A 23,090-nucleotide genomic window follows, 5' to 3' on the forward strand; every position below is an offset into this window, starting at 1 on the left:
GCATGTGAGATAGCACCGGCCCTCTCTCTCTCTCTCTCTCTCTCTCTCTCTCTCTCTCTCTCTCCGCTTGTGAAGGCATAGGTCGCTTCCAGTGAGTTGGCCCCGTTAAACGTGTGTGCGCGTTTGTGTGTGTGTGTGTGTGTGTGTGTGCACCTGTGCACGCGCGCATGGCCATCCATGTGTATGTCTTTGAAGTGGTCTTATCTCTCTCTCAGCATTCCTCCCTTATGACGGTGTGGTGTATCACGGCTGTGTGTGTGTGTGTGTGTGTGTGTGGGGAGGGACCTGAGGGGCTGGGTGTGAAGGGTGCATGTGGAGGTGAAGGTATATGGATCGTGGATATCGGACGGCTCCGGCTATGCAGGCTCAATCCTATCCTGCTCCCTCGGCAGCATATGAAGCCTCTGTGTATACTGAGGTGGGTTAAACACCAAACCCTGTGAACCTGTCCTCCTCCGTGGCTTCTGACCGCCACGGTTCACAGAGAGTTATCTCTTCTCTGTGTGTGTGTGCGCGCGCGCGTGTGTGTGTGTGTGTGTGTGTAGGCTAGGCTATAGGCTACCAACTACCGAGGGAGGCTGGGGTTCTCTCCCTCTCCGCAGCGCTGCTGTATTAGCAACGCTGGCATAGCACGACGTAACGCAGACTAATAATAGCCGTGTCGGTATACATACGTATTTATACCGGTATAGGTCTCATGCATTCTTCGCCTTCATCCCGCTGTGAAATTATAAAACCGCCGTTGCGCACGCATGCATTGCGAGTTTGTGTATAGATCTGATATTTTCACTGGTTTGGGTCCCCCCGGGGGCAAAACGTCTAATGTCTCTTTTTTGGGTCTCAACCTATGAGACGTTTGGGAATCACCACTGAGTCGTATATATATATGGCTATACCAAGTAACGACTGAGGGAGACTGTGATTTCATCTACCATGTGCTCCCAGTTTTTCTTCCATTCCGCATTGCTGCTATATACAGTACTTTAAAATACCTAGAGGTACCTATGGGTGTCAGGCCGGCAGAAAGGAATGGAACCCCACCGTATAACAATCGCTCGCAGTACTTAAATCAGATTAATAACAGCCGTGTCGGTGCGTATTATAGGTCACGTGGATTACTCGACTTCATCCCGCTGTGAAATTAAAGCCGCCGTTGCGCAACAACAACGCGTCACTTTTTGGGGCCACGTTGCGAGCTTGTACATAGATCTGATATTTTCACTGCATGGTTTGGGGCATGATGAAACGTCTAATCTCTCTTTTTTTTGGGCTCCACGTTGAGACGTTTGGGGGAACCGCTGCCACGGGCTATACCGAGTAACTACTGAGGGAGACCGCGGTTTGATCCCGTGTTGTTTTTTCTTCCTCTCCGCCGCAGAGCTGCTATATAACGACGCTCGCGGCGCTTAAAGTGGACTAATAATAGCCACGTCGGGTGCGTTAAAGGTCACGTGAAATTAAAAGCACTGCCGTGCCTTTGTCTCACATGGTCGCGGTTCCTTCATTCTGAGAGTGATAACGTGACTTTATTTTTAAATTTTTGAATATGCAAGATAGACACCAAAGACAAACAAGACATAAAATAGGACAGAAACTAACGTGACATTTCTCATCGTTTTAACGCCGGAGGTTGTTAAAAATAAACGTGTCTTCCTTAATTGAAACGTGCTATGATTTAACCCATTTAGACCTGATTTAAAAACGTTAACTTTGAAAGAATATACAATAACGTTCGAAGATTTGTGCCACATTTTTAAGATTAAAAAAAAAAAAAAAAGAATAGCAGACCTACAAGCTCGTAGCGCGCCACTCGGTGGCGCGCTATGAGCTTGTAGATCTGCTATTTTTTAAATAGCTAAATTATAACATAATGCTTAAAACACCAAAAGTCTGCCCCGCTCACAGATCCGCTCGGCTTGTGCGCTCGGGCGATAGTTGGCTTGATTCGTGCACTGAAACTTACTTCATTTATGTAGTAGACTCTCATTAAAACAGTGTGTGTGGTTCCAATTTGCTGCGTAATGTCTGGGAATGTGTGAATGCATTATGTTTACATCAGGGATTACAGCATGCCTGGATGATTTAGCACACACCGTGTGCGATAGTCTGCATAATGCATGGAGCCAAAATAATATTACGTATACTGTGGAGGGAGCAGAATGTCTGTATCCATTCATTCACGCATGCCTCTCCTCTCCTCTCCTCTCCTCTCCTCTCCTCTCCTCTCCTCTCCTCTCCTCTCCTCTCCTCTCCTCCCATCTTATACCTTCTCCTCTCCTCTCCTCTCCCCTCCTCTCCTCTCCTCTCCTCTCCTCTCCTCTCCTCTCCTCTCCTCTCCTCTCCTCTCCTCTCCTCTCCTCTCCTCTCCTCTCCTCTCCTCTCCTCTCCTCTCCTCTCCTCTCCTCTCCTCTCCTCCCATCTTATACCTTCTCCTCTCCTCTCCTCTCCCCTCCTCTCCTCTCCTCTCCTCTCCTCTCCTCTCCTCTCCTCTCCTCTCCTCTCCTCTCCTCTCCTCTCCTCTCCTCTCCTCTCCTCTCCTCTCCTCTCCTCTCCTCTCCTCTCCTCTCCTCTCCTCCCATCTTATACCTTCTCCTCTCCTCTCCTCTCCTCTCCCCTCCTCTCCTCTCCTCTCCTCTCCTCTCCTCTCCTCTCCTCTCCTCTCCTCTCCTCTCCTCTCCTCTCCTCTCCTCTCCTCTCCTCCCATCTTATACCTTCTCCTCTCCTCTCCCCTCCTCTCCTCTCCTCTCCTCTCCTCTCCTCTTCTCCCCCCCCCTCCCTCTGAATATGGTATAAATGAATATGGTTAAATTGATGTCGCATAACACATAACACCCTCAACATGTTCAGCACCGGAGGCACTTTCCTCTCCATGGTTGTGGAGAATATACAAATGACTATTAGCAGCTATATGCCCTATCCTCGTATTGCAAGTGGGCCCTCAAATAATTGGCAAAACAATAATTGTACTGTAACAATAAAGTCAAATAATCAAAAAAAAAAAATATATATAGCTATATGTGCTAAAGAGTTTGGAACCAGTGATGTGTAGAGACGCCATCATGTCCATCTCCCCATACACTATACACTATATGCAGATGGCTGGCCAGCCTGCCAGCCGTCTGCAACGTGCTATGATGATGATGATGGTGATGTTGTTGTGTGTTAACCCATTCTGACCTGAGATCAGATTCTAAAAAATGTCTTCTACAGCCTTCATTCTGACCTGCGATCAGATTCTAAAAATGTCTTCTATGTCAGTCGACCTACAAGCTCGTAGCGCGCCACTCGGTGGCGCGCTACGAGCGCAATTGTTATACCGAATCTATGGAGACAACTCTGTCGTGTATTTCCACACAACTGAACTGACTAAACTTAGAGAAGACTGGAGTTCTCTAAAACACACTTGTGGAGTAGAGTAGAGTATAGAAAACCTTGTCAAAGCATCAGATGAAGAAACGCAGGCAGAGAGATTCCCTCGGGGTGTGATGTAGGCTACCGTTTATTCAATCAAAGACAGAGTCCACAATGACAAAATAGCATAGCTTCCCCCGTAGGCCCTGGTCGGCCCACGGAAGCACAACAGACTGACCGCCTCAGCGGCCAGCCCGCTATAAGACTAGTTTAACATTGCATTTACGAGACACTATATACAGTATACTTTTGCATAGACGAGATGAATACAGGGGTGGAGTTATGCAGACTTTACATAGAGAGTGAAAAGAAACGTGTGGCGTCTTCAGGAACATCCCGGAAGGTTCCTTGAGACAACAGAATGCAACATTTCTCTCACACCTCACAGAGCCTCAAACACTACACTATACCCCATGCAGGGTAATATAGCCTGCATGGGACCTCTGAGGTGATGAGCTTCTCAGACCGACAGTCTCCTTTATACCTATATGATGATAAGCACGGCGACCAAAATTACATATAGCCTATTATTATTATCGACATAGAACATTGCAAATATGGACTGTACTATCCACAAGACCACACAACCAAGTATTAACTATGAAAAAAAATAATAAACCTAAAAGTTAAACAGATAAACTTCCTCTCCGCACGCAGCCTCCTACGTTATGTCAGCAGTGCAGAAGTGCCCTTGAGCAAGACACTGACTGAACCCCCCCCGTCCCCCACATACACCGTACAGTAACGCAGCAGGGCCTCATGTACAGTATATACACGACGACCGCCACAAGGCCCTGAACATACAGTATATATAGAGATACGATACATTATGGATACGATATGAATATATGGAGATGGGGTTGTTTCTGCCCAACAGCAATATACACAACGATATATACTGTGTATATTATGTGTCCACAGGAGAAAACGAAAAAATCAGCTTGAAGAGCTTGTTTCCATTGTGGTCCTTTTTATGGAGTTTAGTTCAGCTATATACTGTACCAGCAGGCTGTTGGCAGGGCTGGACTGGCCATATAGGACGTACCGGGCATATTCCCGGTGGGCCGCGACCGTAGGGGGGCCGCCATTATATTAAAAAAAAAGGAAAGGTCTGGGCGTGCTGCCATTCTGCCAGTGCCATCATGATGATTTCACTGTACCTGTATATCAGTGAATGACAAATAAACCCTCTTCTATCTTGAAGTGAGCAACAAAGGGTTGTGTAGTTGTCTGTTGGTTTGTATCATTTATGTTCTTCTGTAAAAGCGGTGGTATTATTAGGGGCTTGTTTGTTTTGTGTGTGCCGCGGCGGAGCGGGCGGTAGAGTTTCTGCTATCTGCGTGCTGGTTGTGGTGGGCCCGGTCCGGGCCAAATTCGCACGAAAATGACTGGGGTTCGAAGTTTTTGTCCCAGTCCAGCCCTGGCTGTTGGCATGCAGGAGCACCAAATGTCTCATCTGCGTTCTGAACACACGCGTCTTCTATAGGGATGGCTTTCCCACAACGTGTCCCATTAAGCGCAATCTTTGTTTCATTATAAGCCAATCGCCTTTGGTTCAGAGATGCATCACACTCAGTACTTTGAGGATTAACTTACATTTGAAGGACAACGAACCACACTTGGACTAAACGTGTCTTCTTTTTTTTTTCGTGATTTAGGAAGAAAAAACTAAAAACTAGTCTCTCCTCTGACACGATAGTATACACAGGCTTCAGTTCCGATACTGTCATTGGTCCCACAACCTATATATCTCAAACCCTGACCTATAACCATAACAAGCAAGAAAGCACGGGAGCGGCGCGCGTTGGAGCGCCAGTCCGACCGCTGTTCCCGCATGTCGGACGACTATAACGCTCCGTCGGAAACTAAAGCTTTCAAATATTTGTAGTGGAGTAAAAGCCTCTCTCTCTCTCTCTCTCTCTCTCTCTCTCTCTAGGGACAACGGATGTATGAAACGAGTCTGTTTTATTTCATTTTCTCCCTCTTCTTCAGAGGGCCGTTGAATATTTCAGTTTTTTCATTTCTCTCTCTCTCTCTCTCTCGCTCTCTCATGTGCTTTATGTGTCTTCCACTTCCTTAATGTATTTGTTATTATCTGTCCAGGCCTCTTTGATGTGTCGCTGGATTCCTTATCTGTGCTGTTGAGCTTTTTTTTTCTGGATGAGCTCAGAGACACATGACGCACACTATAGCGCGCATGCACACACACACACACACACGCACACACACACACACACACACACACACAGACACGTGCATGGACGCACACGCAATACTAGAGGGTGTGTGTGTGTGTGTGCGCGCAAGGGTGTGCATTCCAGTGTGTGTCTATGTGGCCAGTATCACACACACACAACACCCTATTAAAGCCTGTATATGATTCCTAAACACCCTCCATTCATGGAGTCCACCAACAAATAGGCCCTTTTATGAAGGCAATTAAAATCACGCACTTTGAATGTCACGTTGTCTCAGAGACACAGACGCACGCACGCACGCACACACACACACACGCAACACAGTAAACATTTCCTCTCACAGTGGAGGAACATCTTTGCTTCCATTTCTGACCAGAGAGAGAGAGATGACTCTCTCTCTCTCTCTCTCTCTCTCTCTCTCTCTCACATCAACCCTCTGTCACACTGTGACACTCTGTCTGCCTGCTCCGTTGGCCGCACGCACACACACACACACACACGCGCACACACACACATGCACACGCACACGCACAAGCACACACACACACACACACACACACACACACACACACACACACACATAGGTACTACTCTGCTAAGCCTCAGTGAAGCGTATACCTGTTCTGCTCACATCGTGGACTGTAATTCATTCAAATGTGTCACAAACTGTATATACCGTTAACTGGTGCTCTCACGCACGCACACACACACACTGCAGCGTAGTTAACTGGGGGCTGTTCTAACTTTTCCTTTGCCATGTATTTTTTCGCTGAGCCGCAAAAGTCGCCTCCAACTAACACCATCACGGCTGCCGGTGGAAGAAACCTCTTCTCTCCATATTACTTGCGCAAGCAGAGCGCGCAAGTAATCATTTCGCTTGGTCTCTTCGAAGTGAAGCCAAGTTTTCTTCAACCGTAAGTCTGTGCCTGGTTTGCTGGGACTAGTTACAGTTACAACATTACGTCATATACACACCATGTACTCTGGTCCCAGTTCTCAACGATGACGTAATGTTGTAACTGGTCCCAGCAAACCAGGCACAGACTTACGGTTGAAAAAAACTTGGCTTCACTTTTTGGAACCAAGTAACTACAGTATAATGTGATTTGTAATTTGTAAATCTGTGCCTGGTCTGCTGGGACCAGACTACACAGATGACCATATCTCTGGTCCCAACATTATGTTTATGGATTGTATAAAAATCACGCAAATGTCAAAAAGTTAACCATTAAGCTTAACGTCGTTGTAGTATATAACTAACTAAACCAAACAGAACTTTAGGATAAAGGACAGAAATCCATATCATTTCAGAGAAGAGAATTTTTCTACCGAACTGACTACGCAGACTACTTTCTCTCTCGAAAGTACTTGCGCGCTCTGCTTGCACACTAGTAGGCCATTTATGGCCTACTAGTGTGCAACAAGCAAGTATGCACTCGGCAGAGTGCAGTTCTAGTTACTTGCGCAAGCAGAGCGCGCAAGTAATCGTTTCGCTTGGTCTCTTCGAATTGAAGCCAAGTTTTCTTCAACGGTAAATCTGTGCCTGGTTTGCTGGGACTAGTTACAACATTACGTCATCCTTGAGAGAGTACATGGTGTGTATATGACGTAATGTTACAAGTTACAAGTTACAACATTACGTCATATACACACCATGTACTCTCTCAAGGATGACGTAATGTTGTAACTAGTCCCAGCAAACCAGGCACAGATTTACCGTTGAAGAAAACTTGGCTTCACTTTTTGGAACCAAGTAACCACAGTATACTGCTAATCAAATTACAACTACATACTCTGTATGTAGTTATTACTTGCGCAAGCAGAGCGCGCAAGTAATCATTTCGCTTGGTCTCTTCGAAGTGAAGCCAAGTTTTCTTCAACCGTAAGTCTGTGCCTGGTTTGCTGGGACTAGTTACAAGTTACAAGTTACAACATTACGTCATATACACACCATGTACTCTGGTCCCAGTTCACAACGATGACGTAATGTTGTAACTGGTCCCAGCAAACCAGGCACAAACCTACGGTTGAAAAAAACTTGGTTTCACTTTTTGGAACCAAGTAACCACAGTATACTGCTAATCAAATTACAACTACATACTCTGTATGTAGTTGTAATGTGATTTGTAATTACTTGCGCAAGCAGAGCGCGCAAGTAATCATTTCGCTTGGTCTCTTCGAAGTGAAGCCAAGTTTTCTTCAACCGTAAGTCTGTGCCTGGTTTGCTGGGACTAGTTACAAGTTACAAGTTACAACATTACGTCATATACACACCATGTACTCTCTCAAGGATGACGTAATGTTGTAACTGGTCCCAGCAAACCAGGCACAGACTTACGGTTGAAAAAAACTTGGCTTCACTTTTTGGAACCAAGTAACCACAGTATACTGCTAATCAAATTACAACTACATACTCTGTATGTAGTTGTAATGTGATTTGTAATTTGTAAATCTGTGCCTGGTCTGCTGGGACCAGACTACACAGATTACCATATCTCTTACGTCATCACTGAGAGCTAGTCATACATATACACACCGTGTACTCTGGTCCCAGCTCTCAACGATGCGGGCGGCGGTGGCTCAGGGGTAGAGTGCCTGGATGGGAACCGCAAGGTTGCCAGTTCGAACCCGGGCTCCCCCAGAGTTACTGTCGAAGTGTCCTTGAGCAAGACACTGAACCCCTAATTGCTCCCGATGTGCTAGTTGGTGCCTTGCATGGTTTCCGCTGCCTTCGGTGTATGAATGGGTGAATGTAATGCACAATCTATGTAAAGCGCCTTGGATAAAGGCGCTATATAAATGCACCATTTTTTTTTTTTTAACGATGACGTAATGTGGTATCTGGTGGGACCAGATTACACAGATGACCATTTCTCTTACTCACTGAGATACAAATCCAACTACGGATTTCGGAAGTATTTTAGATCATGTATATTTCAACAAATTTGAAAGTATTATTACAGAAATTGAAGTTAGAGACACATATTACTCTGATCATGATTTAGTATTAATATCACTATAGTACAAAATGAAATACATTTAAAACAATTGACAATTTACAATAAGTAATAAAATAATTATACTGTATAATATATTTTAATTCAGTTTATATACCTTTTTTTTTCATCACATATCAATGATTCATTTTTCTGTAAAAAAGTAGTTAGGTAGCAAATAGTTACACGTAATGATTATACATTTCAAACGTTCCTTCACAGAGATACTGAGATGTGATAGTTTCCAGCGGTCGAAAGTACTTGCGCGCTCTGCTTGCGCACTAGTAGGCCATTTATGGCCTACTAGTGTGCAACAAGCAAGTATGCACTCGGCAGAGTGCAGTTCTAGTTTTAACTAGTTTTATTAAAGTTTTCACAGATTACAGTAACACGCTGCTTCGTCACACTGCTGCAGTGTCACTCACAACCTATAGTCAACGTGTAGCGAACATAGCATACACATAGGAGCCTACAAGCTCACTCCGTAAATCGACGCCCTTGGATTTTCTTTTTAAATAATCCTGACAACCTTTGGACCTTTGGAGGTTTAGGTTTTCCACCCGACGGCAATGTCATAGCAACACATGTAGCGACGGTTCGCCTTCAATCATAAGCAAAAACACCACACACACGCACACGCATGCACACACACACACACACACACACACACACACACAGACACACACACACACAGAAAGACACCTCATATACGCTGTCATGATACGGTTGTATTCATTCATCTCTCAGGCAACTCTGACGTGCACATGCCCAACAGCTTCTTAATGTGTCTCTGTCTTCTCTGCGTTTAGAAGTGGAGGAAAAACACTCCACTCTGTCTTTCTGTCTGTCTTTCTGTCTCTCTGTCTCTCTCTGTCTCTCTGTCTCGTGCGTCATCCTTTGTGTCTGCCTGTGGCCTGCAGGCAGACATGCGACTAGAGTGATTAATAATTACAGAGTACACACACGCACCAAAACATGACGATGGAAGAGAGAAGAGAAACCATTTCTGATGTCGTTTGATGTTGGACATGAGAGAGACCAAAATGACAAAGAGACCTACAGTAGCAGTAGCTTCTTTCTTTCTTTATTTCTTGAGCATTTTTTTCCACTGCTGCGGGAGTTTAAAACGGTGTCATTTAACTTAAAGGTCTCAAAGTCATACTGTGTAGCGTATACAGTGGATGTTTATATAAGGCACTATTCCATTTCATAAACATATCCTCTATCCACACTTTTCCTGGGCTGTGTGTCATGTGCTCCAGTTCCTGTCGATTTGATCCAAATGAAAGCCAATGAAACTGGTCAGATGACCAACGATATCCAATGAAATCAACGGGAACTAGAGCACACACAGTGTGGATATATTTTAAAATGTCGACCGCGAGGACAGTCCCAACAGGACAACAATGGCCCCAATACTCACCAAACATCTCACACTTTGCCCTGATGAAGAGTCGAAACATGTTACCGCTTTAAACTTTAACATGCGCGTAATAAAGTTCGGTGAGTAAAATTAGTTTACTCGCCAAACTTAAGTTCCTCAAATGGCAATAACTCGGTGACCATTTCTCTGATTTGGCACATTATACGAGGCTGTATACTCGAAGGCCTGAGAAATCTATAGCGATTCATAACTGCGTTATAGGATGATACATTACAGCCTGGTGAGACGTAGGAGGGCAGGAGGCAAACCAATCAGCACTGATTTGCTGCACCTGGCCGGTGGGACACTATGCCTTCCCTGTTGGCCAGGTGTGGCCAGTCATGCTACAGCCGCTGCTTGGTGCACCGTCCTATAGTCATACGTGGGCGACTGGCGGCCAGGGGGATGTGGCCCTCGGGTTAATGTCAGAATACTGATATAATATTGGTTTCAGCTGTTTACACAATTCCACAACATGCAAACATGACCCGCTTTAATTACTTCAGTCTAAATGAGTAGCTCATTGCTTCAACACGAGTATTATTAAAGGCATTTGAAATGACATAAAAAAATATGTTAATTTTCAGGATTCCAATTAAAAAAATAGCAAAAATCAAGATTTCAATTTGACTATAGCAAAAGTAGCTGATCTGCAAGCTCTATTCTTGCTACGACAGTAATATATGGCCCTATAGGGAGTGAGTGTGGGAAATATAGTGGCCTTAATCTCCATCATCAAAGTTGCCCATCCCTGACTCCTATAGGATAGTGGCTGCGCCCGGTGCGACCCTCCGCCGATTCGTCTAGAGCTGGAAGCCTGGAGGAGAGGTGGCAGTGACTTGGCCAATCACTGCTGACCCGCCAAATGCAAGAGTGTGTATAGTGGGTTGAGGGTTGAAACACTCTAAGAAGGTCGGAGACCACCTGATGACCTCTCCTCCAGGCTCAAGGCTCCATCCATTAGAAATGGATTATATAATCGCATCTTTGATGTATATTCACAAATAGCTTTTCTCTATAATGTCTTTTTAACTGACTATAAGTCATGGCAGTTTCATAATGTCGCACCCCAGACCACATATTGAGAACCACTGCTTTTAGGTGTATAAGGGAAGGGATGGGTGGGTGGGTGGATGGATGGGTGGATGGATGGGTGGGTGGATGGGTGGGTGGGTGGGTGGATGGATGGATGGATGGGTGGATGGATGGATGCATGATTGATGGGTGGGTGGGTGGATGTATGGATGGATGGATGGATGGATGGGTGGGTGGGTGGGTGGATGTAGGGATGTGCACATTCCTTATTCCTCCTCCTCCATACTCCCACTCCCTCCCCTCGCCCCAAACACTCTCATCCCACACATGCAGCGGGTTTGGTTTGTCCTGACAGCTGCTTTGTAGTGTATGCGTGCGTGCATGTGTGTGTGCGTGTGTGCGTGCGCGCATGTGTGTGTGTGTGTGTGCATGCTCTTTGTACTCCACAGCGTGTGATGTCGTTGCTGGGCGTCACAGCACACTGCCTCCCTGACAGCTCTCTGTGTGAGCCTGTCAATACACACACACGCACGCGCGCGCACACGCGCGCGCGCACACACACACACACACACACACACACACACACACACACACACACACGCACAGAGTCTATGGTGACAGATAGGGGTGCTGCTGGTATTAATGGAGTTGAATAATGATGGACCGTCCCATATTCTCTCTCAGTCTCACTGTTCAGTGTCTTTATACAATCAGATGGTTATATCTGTGTCAGTGGTTTCCAATGTCTTTTCATATCGAGGTCCATTATTTATTTGGCTTTTTTTTTTTTTTTTTTTGCCACCATTTGATGAGATTCAGCCTCTCAGACCCAAAACTCAGAATATTGGTTTCACTGTTCACTGAAAACCAAGGTGTATTAAAATGCTTATTACTAAACAATGGAATATGCTAGAGTCATAATTCCTTTTTCATTGTGAAGTAGAGACATGCAGCTTGAAAATTAGACATTTCATGCCATTGTGGTCATATCTCACATTTTTCTATTGTCATTCAAAAAAGTCGGGTAAAGCTGGCCTAAGGCACAAAAAGATGTGATTTAAGGCTGGTAATAAGAGGGTTAAAGAGTTACAGATCTACAGTATATAAGGGTCCATTTGGTTATACCAAGTCTCCGTCATTTAGCTGGGGGGGGACCACCTGGAACCCCTTCAATAAGGACCAATTAAGCCAATTATGGTAAGGAGAAGTTAAAAATGCTGCTGAAAATGTTATTGTTCTCACACAAGTAGTAATGTGTATGTGTGTGTGTGTGTGTGTGTGTGTGTGTGTGTGTGTGTGTGTGTGTGTGTGTGTGTCTCAGGGAGGTGTCGGGCCAACTGGACAGAGCCAGGGACAGCCACAGGCTTCAGGTCCAGCAGGCTGATGCTGCTCTGGACAACTTCAAGCTGCTGGTGGAGAGCAGCTCCGAGAAGACCTACAGCCAGATGAAAGTACAGGTCTGTTACAACGCACACACACACACACACACACACACATCTGGTTGGGATGCCTCTCGGGCGTCTCCCTATAGGGATAGGTCCTCGACGCACGTCCCACTGGGAGGAGACCCCGTTTTCTTGCGTGTGTTTTTGTGGCCGTGGAATTCTGGGAAATGTAATAACAGATGGTCTATACTTTTTGAGGACATAATAGGACAGCGGTTGTATGTGTTGTTTCTTTTACAGATTTAGTTTGAGATTGATTGAATACTTTATTGGTCAGAACAGTATAAACGGTGTGGCGGTATACAGTCTCAAGACATTTTAGGATAACACAAAACAAGTCCTGGGGACTTGTTTCCATTGTGGTCCCACGCTGTATGTTGTGCAATTTGACCCACATATGCACTCCAGTCAGTCACTCCAATGTACATCACTTCTGTTGTGGCTGCATCAGCATGCACGCACGGCACGGCACGCACCCACACACACACACACACACACACACACACACACACACACACACACACACTGCTCTCTGCAGGACCACAGTGAGCAGAGGGCTGGCTGGCACACAGTGATCAAACCAATAGAATAAACATGTCTTCACAGCTACACACACGCACACACACACACACGCACACGCACACGCACACGCACACACGCACACACACAGCCTGACTACAGATGTGCGCACATATCCCTCTGTATCTCTCTCTCTATCTCAGAATGTTTCATTGGAATCCAATGTTGTTATTATTTTGTCACTTGCTCTTAAAACTTTTCATTGGTTCAATGAAAACGCACGGATGCATTTAACCGCTTTGACTTTAAAAATATATATATTCAAAGGTCTACAAGTTCACAACACGTCACAACACGTCACGTCGTAAGCTTGTGGATCTGCTATATTTGTGACACTGTCATAATGACAAATTATAGGGTTGAAATCCGATGATAAAATATTTCTGCCTGCAAGACAGCATCGATGTCATTATACTCACGGACAGCAACAATGTGGCCATTTCTTCTCATTTAAAACGGATATTAACCCATTTAGGTGTTTTTAAACATTGTTATAATTTAGCTATTGGAAAATAGCAGATATACAAGCTCATAGCGTGCCACCGAGTGGCACACTACGAGCTTGTATAGGTCTGCTATTTTTGAAAAATCGTGAAAATGTGGCACAAATCTTTGAATATATATATTCTTTCAGAGCCAACAATTTAAACTCAAATCTTTGCTTCTGAGGGGTTCCTGGAACAACATATTTTCAGAGGCCAATTACATATCATTTTTGATATGTTCCATGGGGAACATAAATAACAGAGCCCACCGGTGGCGGTGGGAGCAAACATCACATACATCAACACATCAACAACATCAAAATCATGCATGTGCATACTCTCTATGACAAATGACTATCTATGACTCTCTATGAGAAAAATATAGCAGAGCCGAACGCCAAGATAAAATATTACATGCACACTTGCATTCTCATTCTATAAGTGGTAAACAGTGCATTTATATAGTGCCTTTTATCCAAGGCGCTTTACATAGATTGTGCATTGCATTCTCCCGCATTCATACACCGATGGCAGCGGAAACCATGCAAGGCACCGACCAGCACATCAGGAGCAATTAGGGGTTCAGTGTCTTGCTCAAGGACACTTCGACACTAACTCTGGGGGAGCGCACAAGGTTCGAACTGGCAACCTTGCGGTTCCCATCCAGGCACTCTACCCCTGAGCCACCGCCGCCGCTATAATACATCTATAATAAATATTGGTTAAATCTATTCGTGACTTATCTGACTATATATATATATATATATATATATATATATAGTTATTCTCGGAAATAAATCTCTCTCTCTCTCTCTCTCTCCCTCCTCCACGTGCACTGGCCTCGTGAGCGGGTATATCGACCAATAGCAGGCGGGCTATAACCAAAGCGCTGGGGTAATTAGTATGTTGTGCGCAGAACGAGCGCGTGGGCGGTTGGCTGTGGAGGAGTGTGGGCAGCTGGGGCTGATTGGGAAAGAGGAGCTCGCTGATCGATGGGATGAGCAACGCCGCTCGCCTGTTAACCCATTCAGGCCTGACGTCGAAATTTTAAGAAAATGTCTTTTTTTAAATGTCTTTTTTGTCTGAAAAAAACTCTTTTTCTATATCAGTGGTTCTCAATATTTCATGTCAAGGACCCCCAAAAATATATGAAATTGGCCGCTGACCCCCCCCCCCATCTGAAAATGTGTTGTTTCAGGGACCACCTCCCCAGAAGCAAAGATTTGATTTATATACTCTGAAAGAGTATATATATTCAAAGCTTTGCACCACATGCTCATGATTTTTCAAAAATAGCAGACCTATACAAGCTCGTAGCGTGCCACTCGCTGGCGCGCTACGAGCTTGTATAGATCTGCTATTTTTCAATAGCTAAATTATAACATAATGTTTAAAACACCAAAAGGGGTTCCCCGCACAAAATGGGTTAAACTTCTGACTCCTATCACAAGTTGTTCTGAGTCGACGGCGCTCAGGGATGTTCCGATGGAAGTTTCGAAGGCGCGCACGAGAGCTGATTAGCTTCAGTTTGGTTTAGCCGGCGGGTTAGCGTATAGTTTAGCGGAGGCGGCGGAGGTGTGGCCCCGGTCATAATGGAGAGCACAGTAAAACACAGCCCTGTGTCACATTGCAACTCACTCAAAAACCACAGGGACATGTGTATAATTTCATCCATTTAGCATTGTCGTATAATTATACTTCTGTACTTTTTTTGCAAACTGTTAATGAAGTATTCGATCGATCAAACCCAACCACAGAACTGGGAGAGAGGGAGAGCATGGAAACGTCCGCAAACCCCCCCCACGGCTCTTAACCCATTCTGACCTGAGATCAGATTCATACGAGGTTTCCACTGGACACACACTGGTCTGATTAACCCATTCTGACCTGAGATCAGATTCTAAAAAATGTCAGTCGTTCTTCGATTTTTCAAAATATCAGACCTACAAGCTCATAGCGCGCCACTCGGTGGCGCGCTATGCACTTGTAGATCTGCTATTTTTCAATAGCTAAAGCATAACATGATGCTAATACCAAAATGGGTTCCCGTTCAGAATGGGTTAAGGCCATCAGCTGTCGGTTTTGTTTCCCATGCTTTCATATGACATGAAGGGAAAATAAATAAATCCAATGACTTACCGTACAGTTTGACACGGTGGGTCCCCATACTTCAAACATTGTTTGGACTGGCACAATTATATCCTTTTATAGAACCTTTTCAGTGTTCAAAGTTTGGATGTCCGCGCACCGCCAATATCTCCTGAAAGTTTGAACATAACACTGTGTGATCGGTCAGAGTGGGGGCGTGTTATATGTGGGTTTTCGTTTCTCTCCAGCAGGCTTTCGTTCTGCCAGCAGCTAAAAAAGAAGACATCGTTTTTTTGTGTTTTGTTTTTGCTGTGAAGGTTAGGAGGTACTGTAGTACGTATGAGCCAGGAGTTATATAAAAAACCTCCGTGCATATAAACATAACATGGCACAAGAAAAGACGAGGCAAAAAAAACATCTGAACCTCTGTGACAAATCACCCACAGCACGCTGGAGGGAGATCCAGGTGCTGAAACCACCGGCTGTATATATATATATATATATATATATATATATACAGTACTGTTTCAGAGGTGGTATCCATTTAGCTGCATGGTGCAGATTACTGAGTGGGCTCATGAGGGCTCTGCGTTTCACCGCTCAGAAGCCGAGTTCTGACGCAGTATAAGTATAAAAACACTTTTTCATCCTCTCAGTCCCAAAACCTCCTTTTTTGGGGTTGGCAATGCCTTTCTCTGTTGCAACCATTTTTGGATGTCCTCAGGTTGGGGCTGGCAACTGCTGGCTGGTGTTGGTCTGTGCTGTTCTCTATCGTGTTCGAGACTGGCTCTCCACTACATATTGTTCAATATGTACGGGAACTGACCCCACAGGGCAGTGTTCATGGATATCTCTTTAAGACACATCTTCTATGGTGGCCCTGCCCAGAAGCCAATCAGCGGGCTATTTAAGCCCCATCTGTGCAGTGCCACTTCGATTTTTTGATTTCCACGAGAGCAGACGTTTCGTGTATCTCAGCAGTTTTGACACTATTAAACAACATATATATATATAAATATATATATTTAGAACATGAAGCTGCGTGGCACACAGTCCACTTACCTAGGTAAGAAGAGAGCCGGTCGTCCTGACGACTCCTCTCTGGGCGCCGCGTAGCTGCACAACAACAACGACAACAACAGCAACAAGCTGAGTGCCGAATCTGTCTTGCGGAGGAAGCCTCAGTTTGTCCGTGCGACCGCTCCTTGGTGAAACCTGCTCGTTGGGGGAAACCTTGGAGACGGCGTTCGGTCCGTGCGTCCAACCCTTGGTGAAACCTGCTCGTTGGGGGAAACCTTGGGTCGGCGTTCGGTGTGGCCAAAGGGTCCAAGCGTGAAGCCAACCACGTTGGTGGAGCCTTGGTTCCCTGGCTGCAGAAGCGCTGTGAGACCCCGAGCGAAACCGACCTCGTCGGTGAACCTCCTGGTTGATCATCGCGGCTGTACACCGTGGCGGCGGGTAGCGGGGTAGAACCCAGAGGAGCTGACCTAGTCGGCGTACACTGAGGCCATCTACGTTCGCTGATCGTTGCCGCCGCGGTCCGGTCCGGCCAGACCACACGGCAGAGAGTGTAAACAAACAATTCCAGCGTGTTCCAACTTCCTCATTGACAGGTTGACGCGAGCGTCATAGTGTAGGAGGTATGCTCGTCAGGGACGGCTGCCCAGACTGCACTGTGCCTCACGGTTCACAAGAGGGCGGTGTGGCTCAAAGATCAGGAGACAAAAACTCCAGATGACCCACCGTGTTAGGCGCTGCAATTAAATCGCTTACTCTGTCACAATTGGTTCTGGTTAATATATACTTATATGCTTATATATATATATACCTGTGTGTATCAATACAAGCATACAGGTATGTGTATCACGTAAGCTGATACACTACCAATGTATTGTACAGTCTGTACAATACAGTACAGTGCTTTGAGCACTTGGAAAAGCGCTATAAAAATGCAATTCATTATTATTGTTATTATTATAAGTATGATAATGGCTACAACAACACACTATGCATGTGGACTTGTAGGCCTACTGGTATGATATACAAAAGTTTGGAAGCCTCCAGTGTGCTTAATGTCAGATTGTTTTGTGCTAGAGCGCCTCAGAGCGGCCGAGCAGTTTATGTACAACCTCTTCCAGAGGTCCATAACTCTGCTGGTGACACAAAACAAACTGTGGACATTGATTTGGGGACTCTGTCCTAACAAAGAGAGAGCACACTGAGAATCCGCGTCATGGGGATGTCTTAGGGTACCATGTTGCCTTGATTCGTTTATGCAGCATTGTGAGCTGCAAAGGGTAGATTATGACCCCTCACGTTCAGGCAATTACTATGGGCCCACTCCCTGTGGAGCACATTCCGAACAGTTAAAATATGGTGTACAATACAAGATGTATACATATATGTATATATAGGTACACATATAATAAATAATATATAGGTATACATATGAATATATCTATATAGAGACAAGAGGAGATGGAAATAGCAGGGGTTTCTCAGGCTGCATGTGGAGCTCACACGCCCACAGAGGATGGCCATGACCAGTGTGTGCCCTGCGGGGGCCCTGGTAGGAGGACCTCCTGTATGAATGGTCTCTTCCTTCCAGCTGAAGCTGGAGGGGCCATGCCTGTTTTTAGAGGCAAAAGACCAGTCGTTTCCACTGACAGACCCATAAAAATGTATTTTTTATGTGAACGGGTATATGCCCTGGGGTCCATATGAAATAGACATACAAAGAGTACATGAATACATGTATTGTGGGTGTTGCGCCAGCTTACACCCCGGTGATGTAGTTCGGTATTGTGGATCTGGGTTCAGTGACACAAACAGAACGTGCTGGGTCAGTCGAAGGTTTCCCTTTATGTTGGGCAGTCATCATAGCACACTATACTGTCGTATTTCTGGCGGGGTGTCAGCTCACGCGACAGTGGTGTAGTTCTGTCACAGACAGGACATGCTGTGTCTGTCCGACGTTTGGTAACATAGACATGACATGCTGGGTCTGCCAGGAAGTATGCCTGAATCTCAGCCATTATCACACTATAGGGCGTATTGCTGACGAGGTCAGCTCATGCGTCCGTGGTGTAGTTTCACGGTGGAGCCGGGCTCAGTGACACAGCAGAGCGTGCTGTGGCTGTCGGGCAGAGCACACGATACAGTGTACAGTGTGTCACGGCGAGCCGTTTATGCACCTAGGTGTGACTCTGCGGGGTAGAATCCGGTTACCGGTCTGAAACCACAGAGAAAGCTCTTCTCATCCAGAGAAGTCACGAAGTCATGGCTATCTAGGCGCAGCTAGCCAACAACAACAGCAACAAGACTGAGTGCCGAATCTGCCTCGCGGAGGAAGCCTCAGACTTGTCCGTGCGTCCGCTCCCTGGTGAAACCTGCTCGTCGGGGGAAACCTTGAGACGGCGTTCGGTCCGTGCGTCCGCTCCCTGGTGAAACCTGCTCGTCGGGGGAAACCTTGAGACGGCGCTCGGTGCGGCCAAAGGGTCCCAAGTGCGAAGCCGACCTCGTTGGTGGAGCCTGGGGTCCCTGGCTGCAGAAGCGCTGTGAGACCCCGAGCGAAACCGACCTCGTCGGTGAACCTCCTGGTTGATCATCGCGGCTGTAAACCGTTGCGGCGGGTAGCGGGGTAGAACCCAGAGGAGCTGACCTAGTCGGCGTACTCTGAGGCCATCTACGGTCGCTGATCGTTGCCGCCGCGGTCCGGCCAGACCACACGGCAGAGAGCGTAAACAAACAATTCCAGGGCCAACCGGCGGGGTATGGCTAGAGGTGCTCAGCACACCGAGCCCACTCCTCAGTCCTGACAGTTCAGGGTACCCAGCCCCCACATGCTGTCTCTCGAGACAGTGGCGGTCAATTCAGGTGGACCCCTGAGTAGGTTCCACCATGTCATGGGTTGTAGCTCTCTCGAGGTCCTCAGACGAGCCCTCCATTGTCGTTTCCGGTGATCCTGGATCTCCATCTGGCCAGTTTGTTGGTACTTTGCGCTCCTGCGTCGTTCTTGAGTACATCCACGGATGTTGGCGTGGGACGTCCTCGTGACCGGTGCCCGTTTGTTGGATCCCACAGCACTAGTTTGCTGGCTGGCATCTCTTGGCAGTGAGCCAGCTGGTGCCTCCGCCCCTTAGGGCTGAGGGAGACCACGGTGTACCGGGTGCTCGCACATTAGGTCGGCAGCCCCCCCACGGGAGGTGGTACTGTCTGCCTTGCGGCATGAGCCAATTAAGCGTGGACACTTGGGTGGCTTCTCGCAGGACAGCATTCTTGTTGTTAGCAGTGTCAGCCACAAGAATGTCCCTATCAGTGCATGAAGGAGGCTGCCGCTTCCTACATGGCAATGGTTAGGTGGTGCTGGCACCAATCCCTGCACTCTATACCATACGGCCTGATCAGAGAGTGCTCGGGTAGACCATGGTCGAAGGGTGGACTGTCCCACCGGATCACAGGGGTGATCCAACAGGGACAAGCAGGCAGGAGTGCCAGGGTCGCCTGGAAGGCGGGCACACTCTGCCCATGGGACAACAGCCCCCTGGTTGCTGTAGAATGGTGTATCTCTGACAGAGATCTACACAGCAGTGACATGGGCGACTCTGTCTACATTCACCCTGTCCTACCGATGGAACGTGGTGGCATCCGCTCCCCCTGTGGGAGTCGCTCCTGCGTGCTACTCAGCGGTAGGGTCACCAGCACCTTGACCGGTCAGGTCGGCCGGGCATCTGACGGGCTGGCTTGAGCAGCCCTTCACCCCGGTGGTCACTGGCCTAGCATCATGCTGGGCCAGCTGAGCCTAGGTGGCGTCTTGCGCCTAGGCCACGAGTATTACTTACTTGGTATGAATACTGAAGTTTTGGAGCGTTTTGGCAAGCGCCTGTGACTCATGGCGCTCACCACTTATAGGCTCGGATGGAATTCAGGTTAAACTGCCTCGGGCTGCCGCAGGGGCAGCTGGTCTGCTTATTTCCTCGCGGTGTGTCTTAGAGAGTTCCCGTACATATTGAACAATATGTAGTGGAGAGCCAGTCTCGAACACGATAGAGAACGGAGGGTTACACTCTCTGTAACCCAGGTTCTCTGAGTGGAGAGACTGGCTCTCCACAAAAGAGCCGCTCCGAAATGCGTGTCAATCAAGAATTAATCGAAGTGGCACTGCACAGATGGGGCTTAAATAGCCCGCTGATTGGCTTCTGGGCAGGGCCACCATAGAAGATGTGTCTTAAAGAGATATCCATGAACACTGCCCTGTGGGGTCAGTTCCCGTACATATTGAACAATATGTAGTGGAGAGCCAGTCTCTCCACTCAGAGAACCTGGGTTACAGAGAGTGTAACCCTCCGTTCAGTGTTGACCACGTCCTTTATTCCCCTCTCAACCTAGTGTACTATAGTGGCAGACATTATGCAAAACATAGCTGATCTACAAGCTCTCGACACACGCTTGTATAGATTGGCCATTTTTCGGATATTTAGTGTAGAGGGAAAAACAGGAGGGCTTGAGGAAGAGAACGAGCGAGGTCAGTTAAAACGTTTACAGTTCAGTTCATCTGTTGGAGGCACTGCTCTTACGGGAATGGATCGCCAGCTCACCACTCACTCGGTTCGCTCGGGGCTCAGGAGATAAGAGCAGGTCGTCCAGTGACACCGTGGGTCGGCGGTTCGAATCCCACCCTCCTCCAGTGTCCACACATGTCGAAGTGTCCTTGGGAAAGACACATGTAGAACGTGGAACTCTATACATTTGCCTCCAATGAGTCGCTCGGTGCTTGCTTGCCACCGCTGGTGTGTGAATGTGGGACGTGAGGACGCTTTGATCACTGGGAAAAGCACTATTAAAGTTCAATTCGCTATATTTTAGGATCTCTTATTTATTGACAAACCCATAGCAGCAAGTATCAAACACGGTTTTTCCCTACATAAGAGATCCTTAGGTGAGTGCTGGTGAACTTAAGTATGTTTCTATTAACCGTTTTCAGCATTTAATAAGGTGTCCCCTGTCTGTCCCCTGGTCCAGATGGACACAGTTGTACTAAACACAGTGACACTAAGGTGTCCCCTGTTCTGTCCCCTGGTTCCAGATGGACACAGTTGTATTAAACACAGTGACACTAAGGTGTCCCCTGTCCTGTCCCCTGGTCCAGATGGACACAGTTGTACTAAACACAGTCACACTAAGGTGTCCCCTGTTCTGTCCCCTGGTCCAGATGGACACAGTTGTACTAAACAGTGACACTAAGGTGTCCCCTGTTCTGTCCCCTGGTCCAGAAGGACACAGTTGTACTAAACAGTGACACTAAGGTGTCCCCTGTCTGTCCCCTGGTCCAGAAGGACACAGTTGTATTAAACACAGTGACACTAAGGTGTCCCCTGGTCCAGATGGACACAGTTGTATTAAACACAGTGACACTAAGGTGTCCCCTGGTCCAGAAGGACACAGTTGTACTAAACACAGTGACACTAAGGTGTCCCCTGGTCCAGAAGGACACAGTTGTATTAAACACAGTGACACTAAGGTGTCCCCTGTTCTGTCCCCTGGTTCCAGATGGACAGAGTTGTATTAAACACAGTGACACTAAGGTGTCCCCTGTTCTGTCCCCTGGTCCAGAAGGACACAGTTGTACTAAACACAGTGACACTAAGGTGTCCCCTGTTCTGTCCCCTGTGGTCCAGATGGAGAGAGTCGAGGAGGACCTGCACCGCTCCAAGTCCCTGCGAGAGAAGCAGGCCCAGGAGTTCAACCAGCAGCTGGAAGAGCTCCGACACAGATACGAGCAGCAGGTACTGTCTGTCTGTCTGTCTGTCTGTCTGTCTGTCTGTCTGTCTGTCTGTCTGTCTGTCTGTCTGTTGGCTGCGTTGTTTCTCCTCCTCCGTTCCACTCCGATAATTCAGAACGATAAGGGAACGCGCTTTACGTCGATTAATTCCTCGCGATAAGGACACGCGGTTTAGATCGAGTCTAGATTGGGGTCTCTGTTAAAAAAAAACGACACCTCTAATGTGATCGGCATGCTCCCAATCATCATCCAATCATCCTCCATTCTCATTAGCAGTCGATAGAAACTATTCCCCCTCCTCGTTGAAAACCCTGCGTGCTGATAGGACGGCCGTCTCATTCGATTAGCGCACCCTGGGATTGATATTGACGCTGGCAAATGTTGCTCTGATTGGATTGGAGGGCAGCTTGAAGGCATGGTGTACCTTGTCTAATTTTGTATGTAATTAACCATGCAGTGCTGCTTTAGCGTGAAGCTATACATTTTGTGACATAATTGTAATGAACGGCTCGTTATTATTTTAACCAATGCATATACGATACAGTATGCTCTCTGTATTGTGTACAAGCCTGCAGCTATTTTTCGGGCTATAATTATGGGTTAAAAATGGATGACATATACTGTATAGCCCAGCCTTAACCTATAGCGT

The 23,090-nt window shown here is 46.8% G+C and overlaps 1 protein-coding gene across 1 annotated transcript in view; it reads left to right on the forward strand.

Annotated features, from left to right (window-relative positions):
* The window catches only part of LOC308323460 (centrosomal protein of 112 kDa-like), a gene marked incomplete at both ends in the record, with an annotated part of 108,776 nt that overhangs the window by 57,558 nt on the left and 28,128 nt on the right, over window positions 1–23,090 (forward strand). Inside the window, 2 exons of the mRNA XM_080775190.1 lie at window positions 12,385–12,520; window positions 22,338–22,445. Coding sequence (XP_080631316.1) covers window positions 12,385–12,520; window positions 22,338–22,445 — 244 coding nt within the window. The remainder of the gene's footprint in view (window positions 1–12,384; window positions 12,521–22,337; window positions 22,446–23,090) is intronic.

Source organism: Protomyctophum bolini (assembly GCF_963924005.1).
Source record: "Protomyctophum bolini genome assembly, chromosome: 11".
In the NCBI taxonomy this organism is placed as follows: Eukaryota; Metazoa; Chordata; class Actinopteri; order Myctophiformes; family Myctophidae; genus Protomyctophum; species Protomyctophum bolini.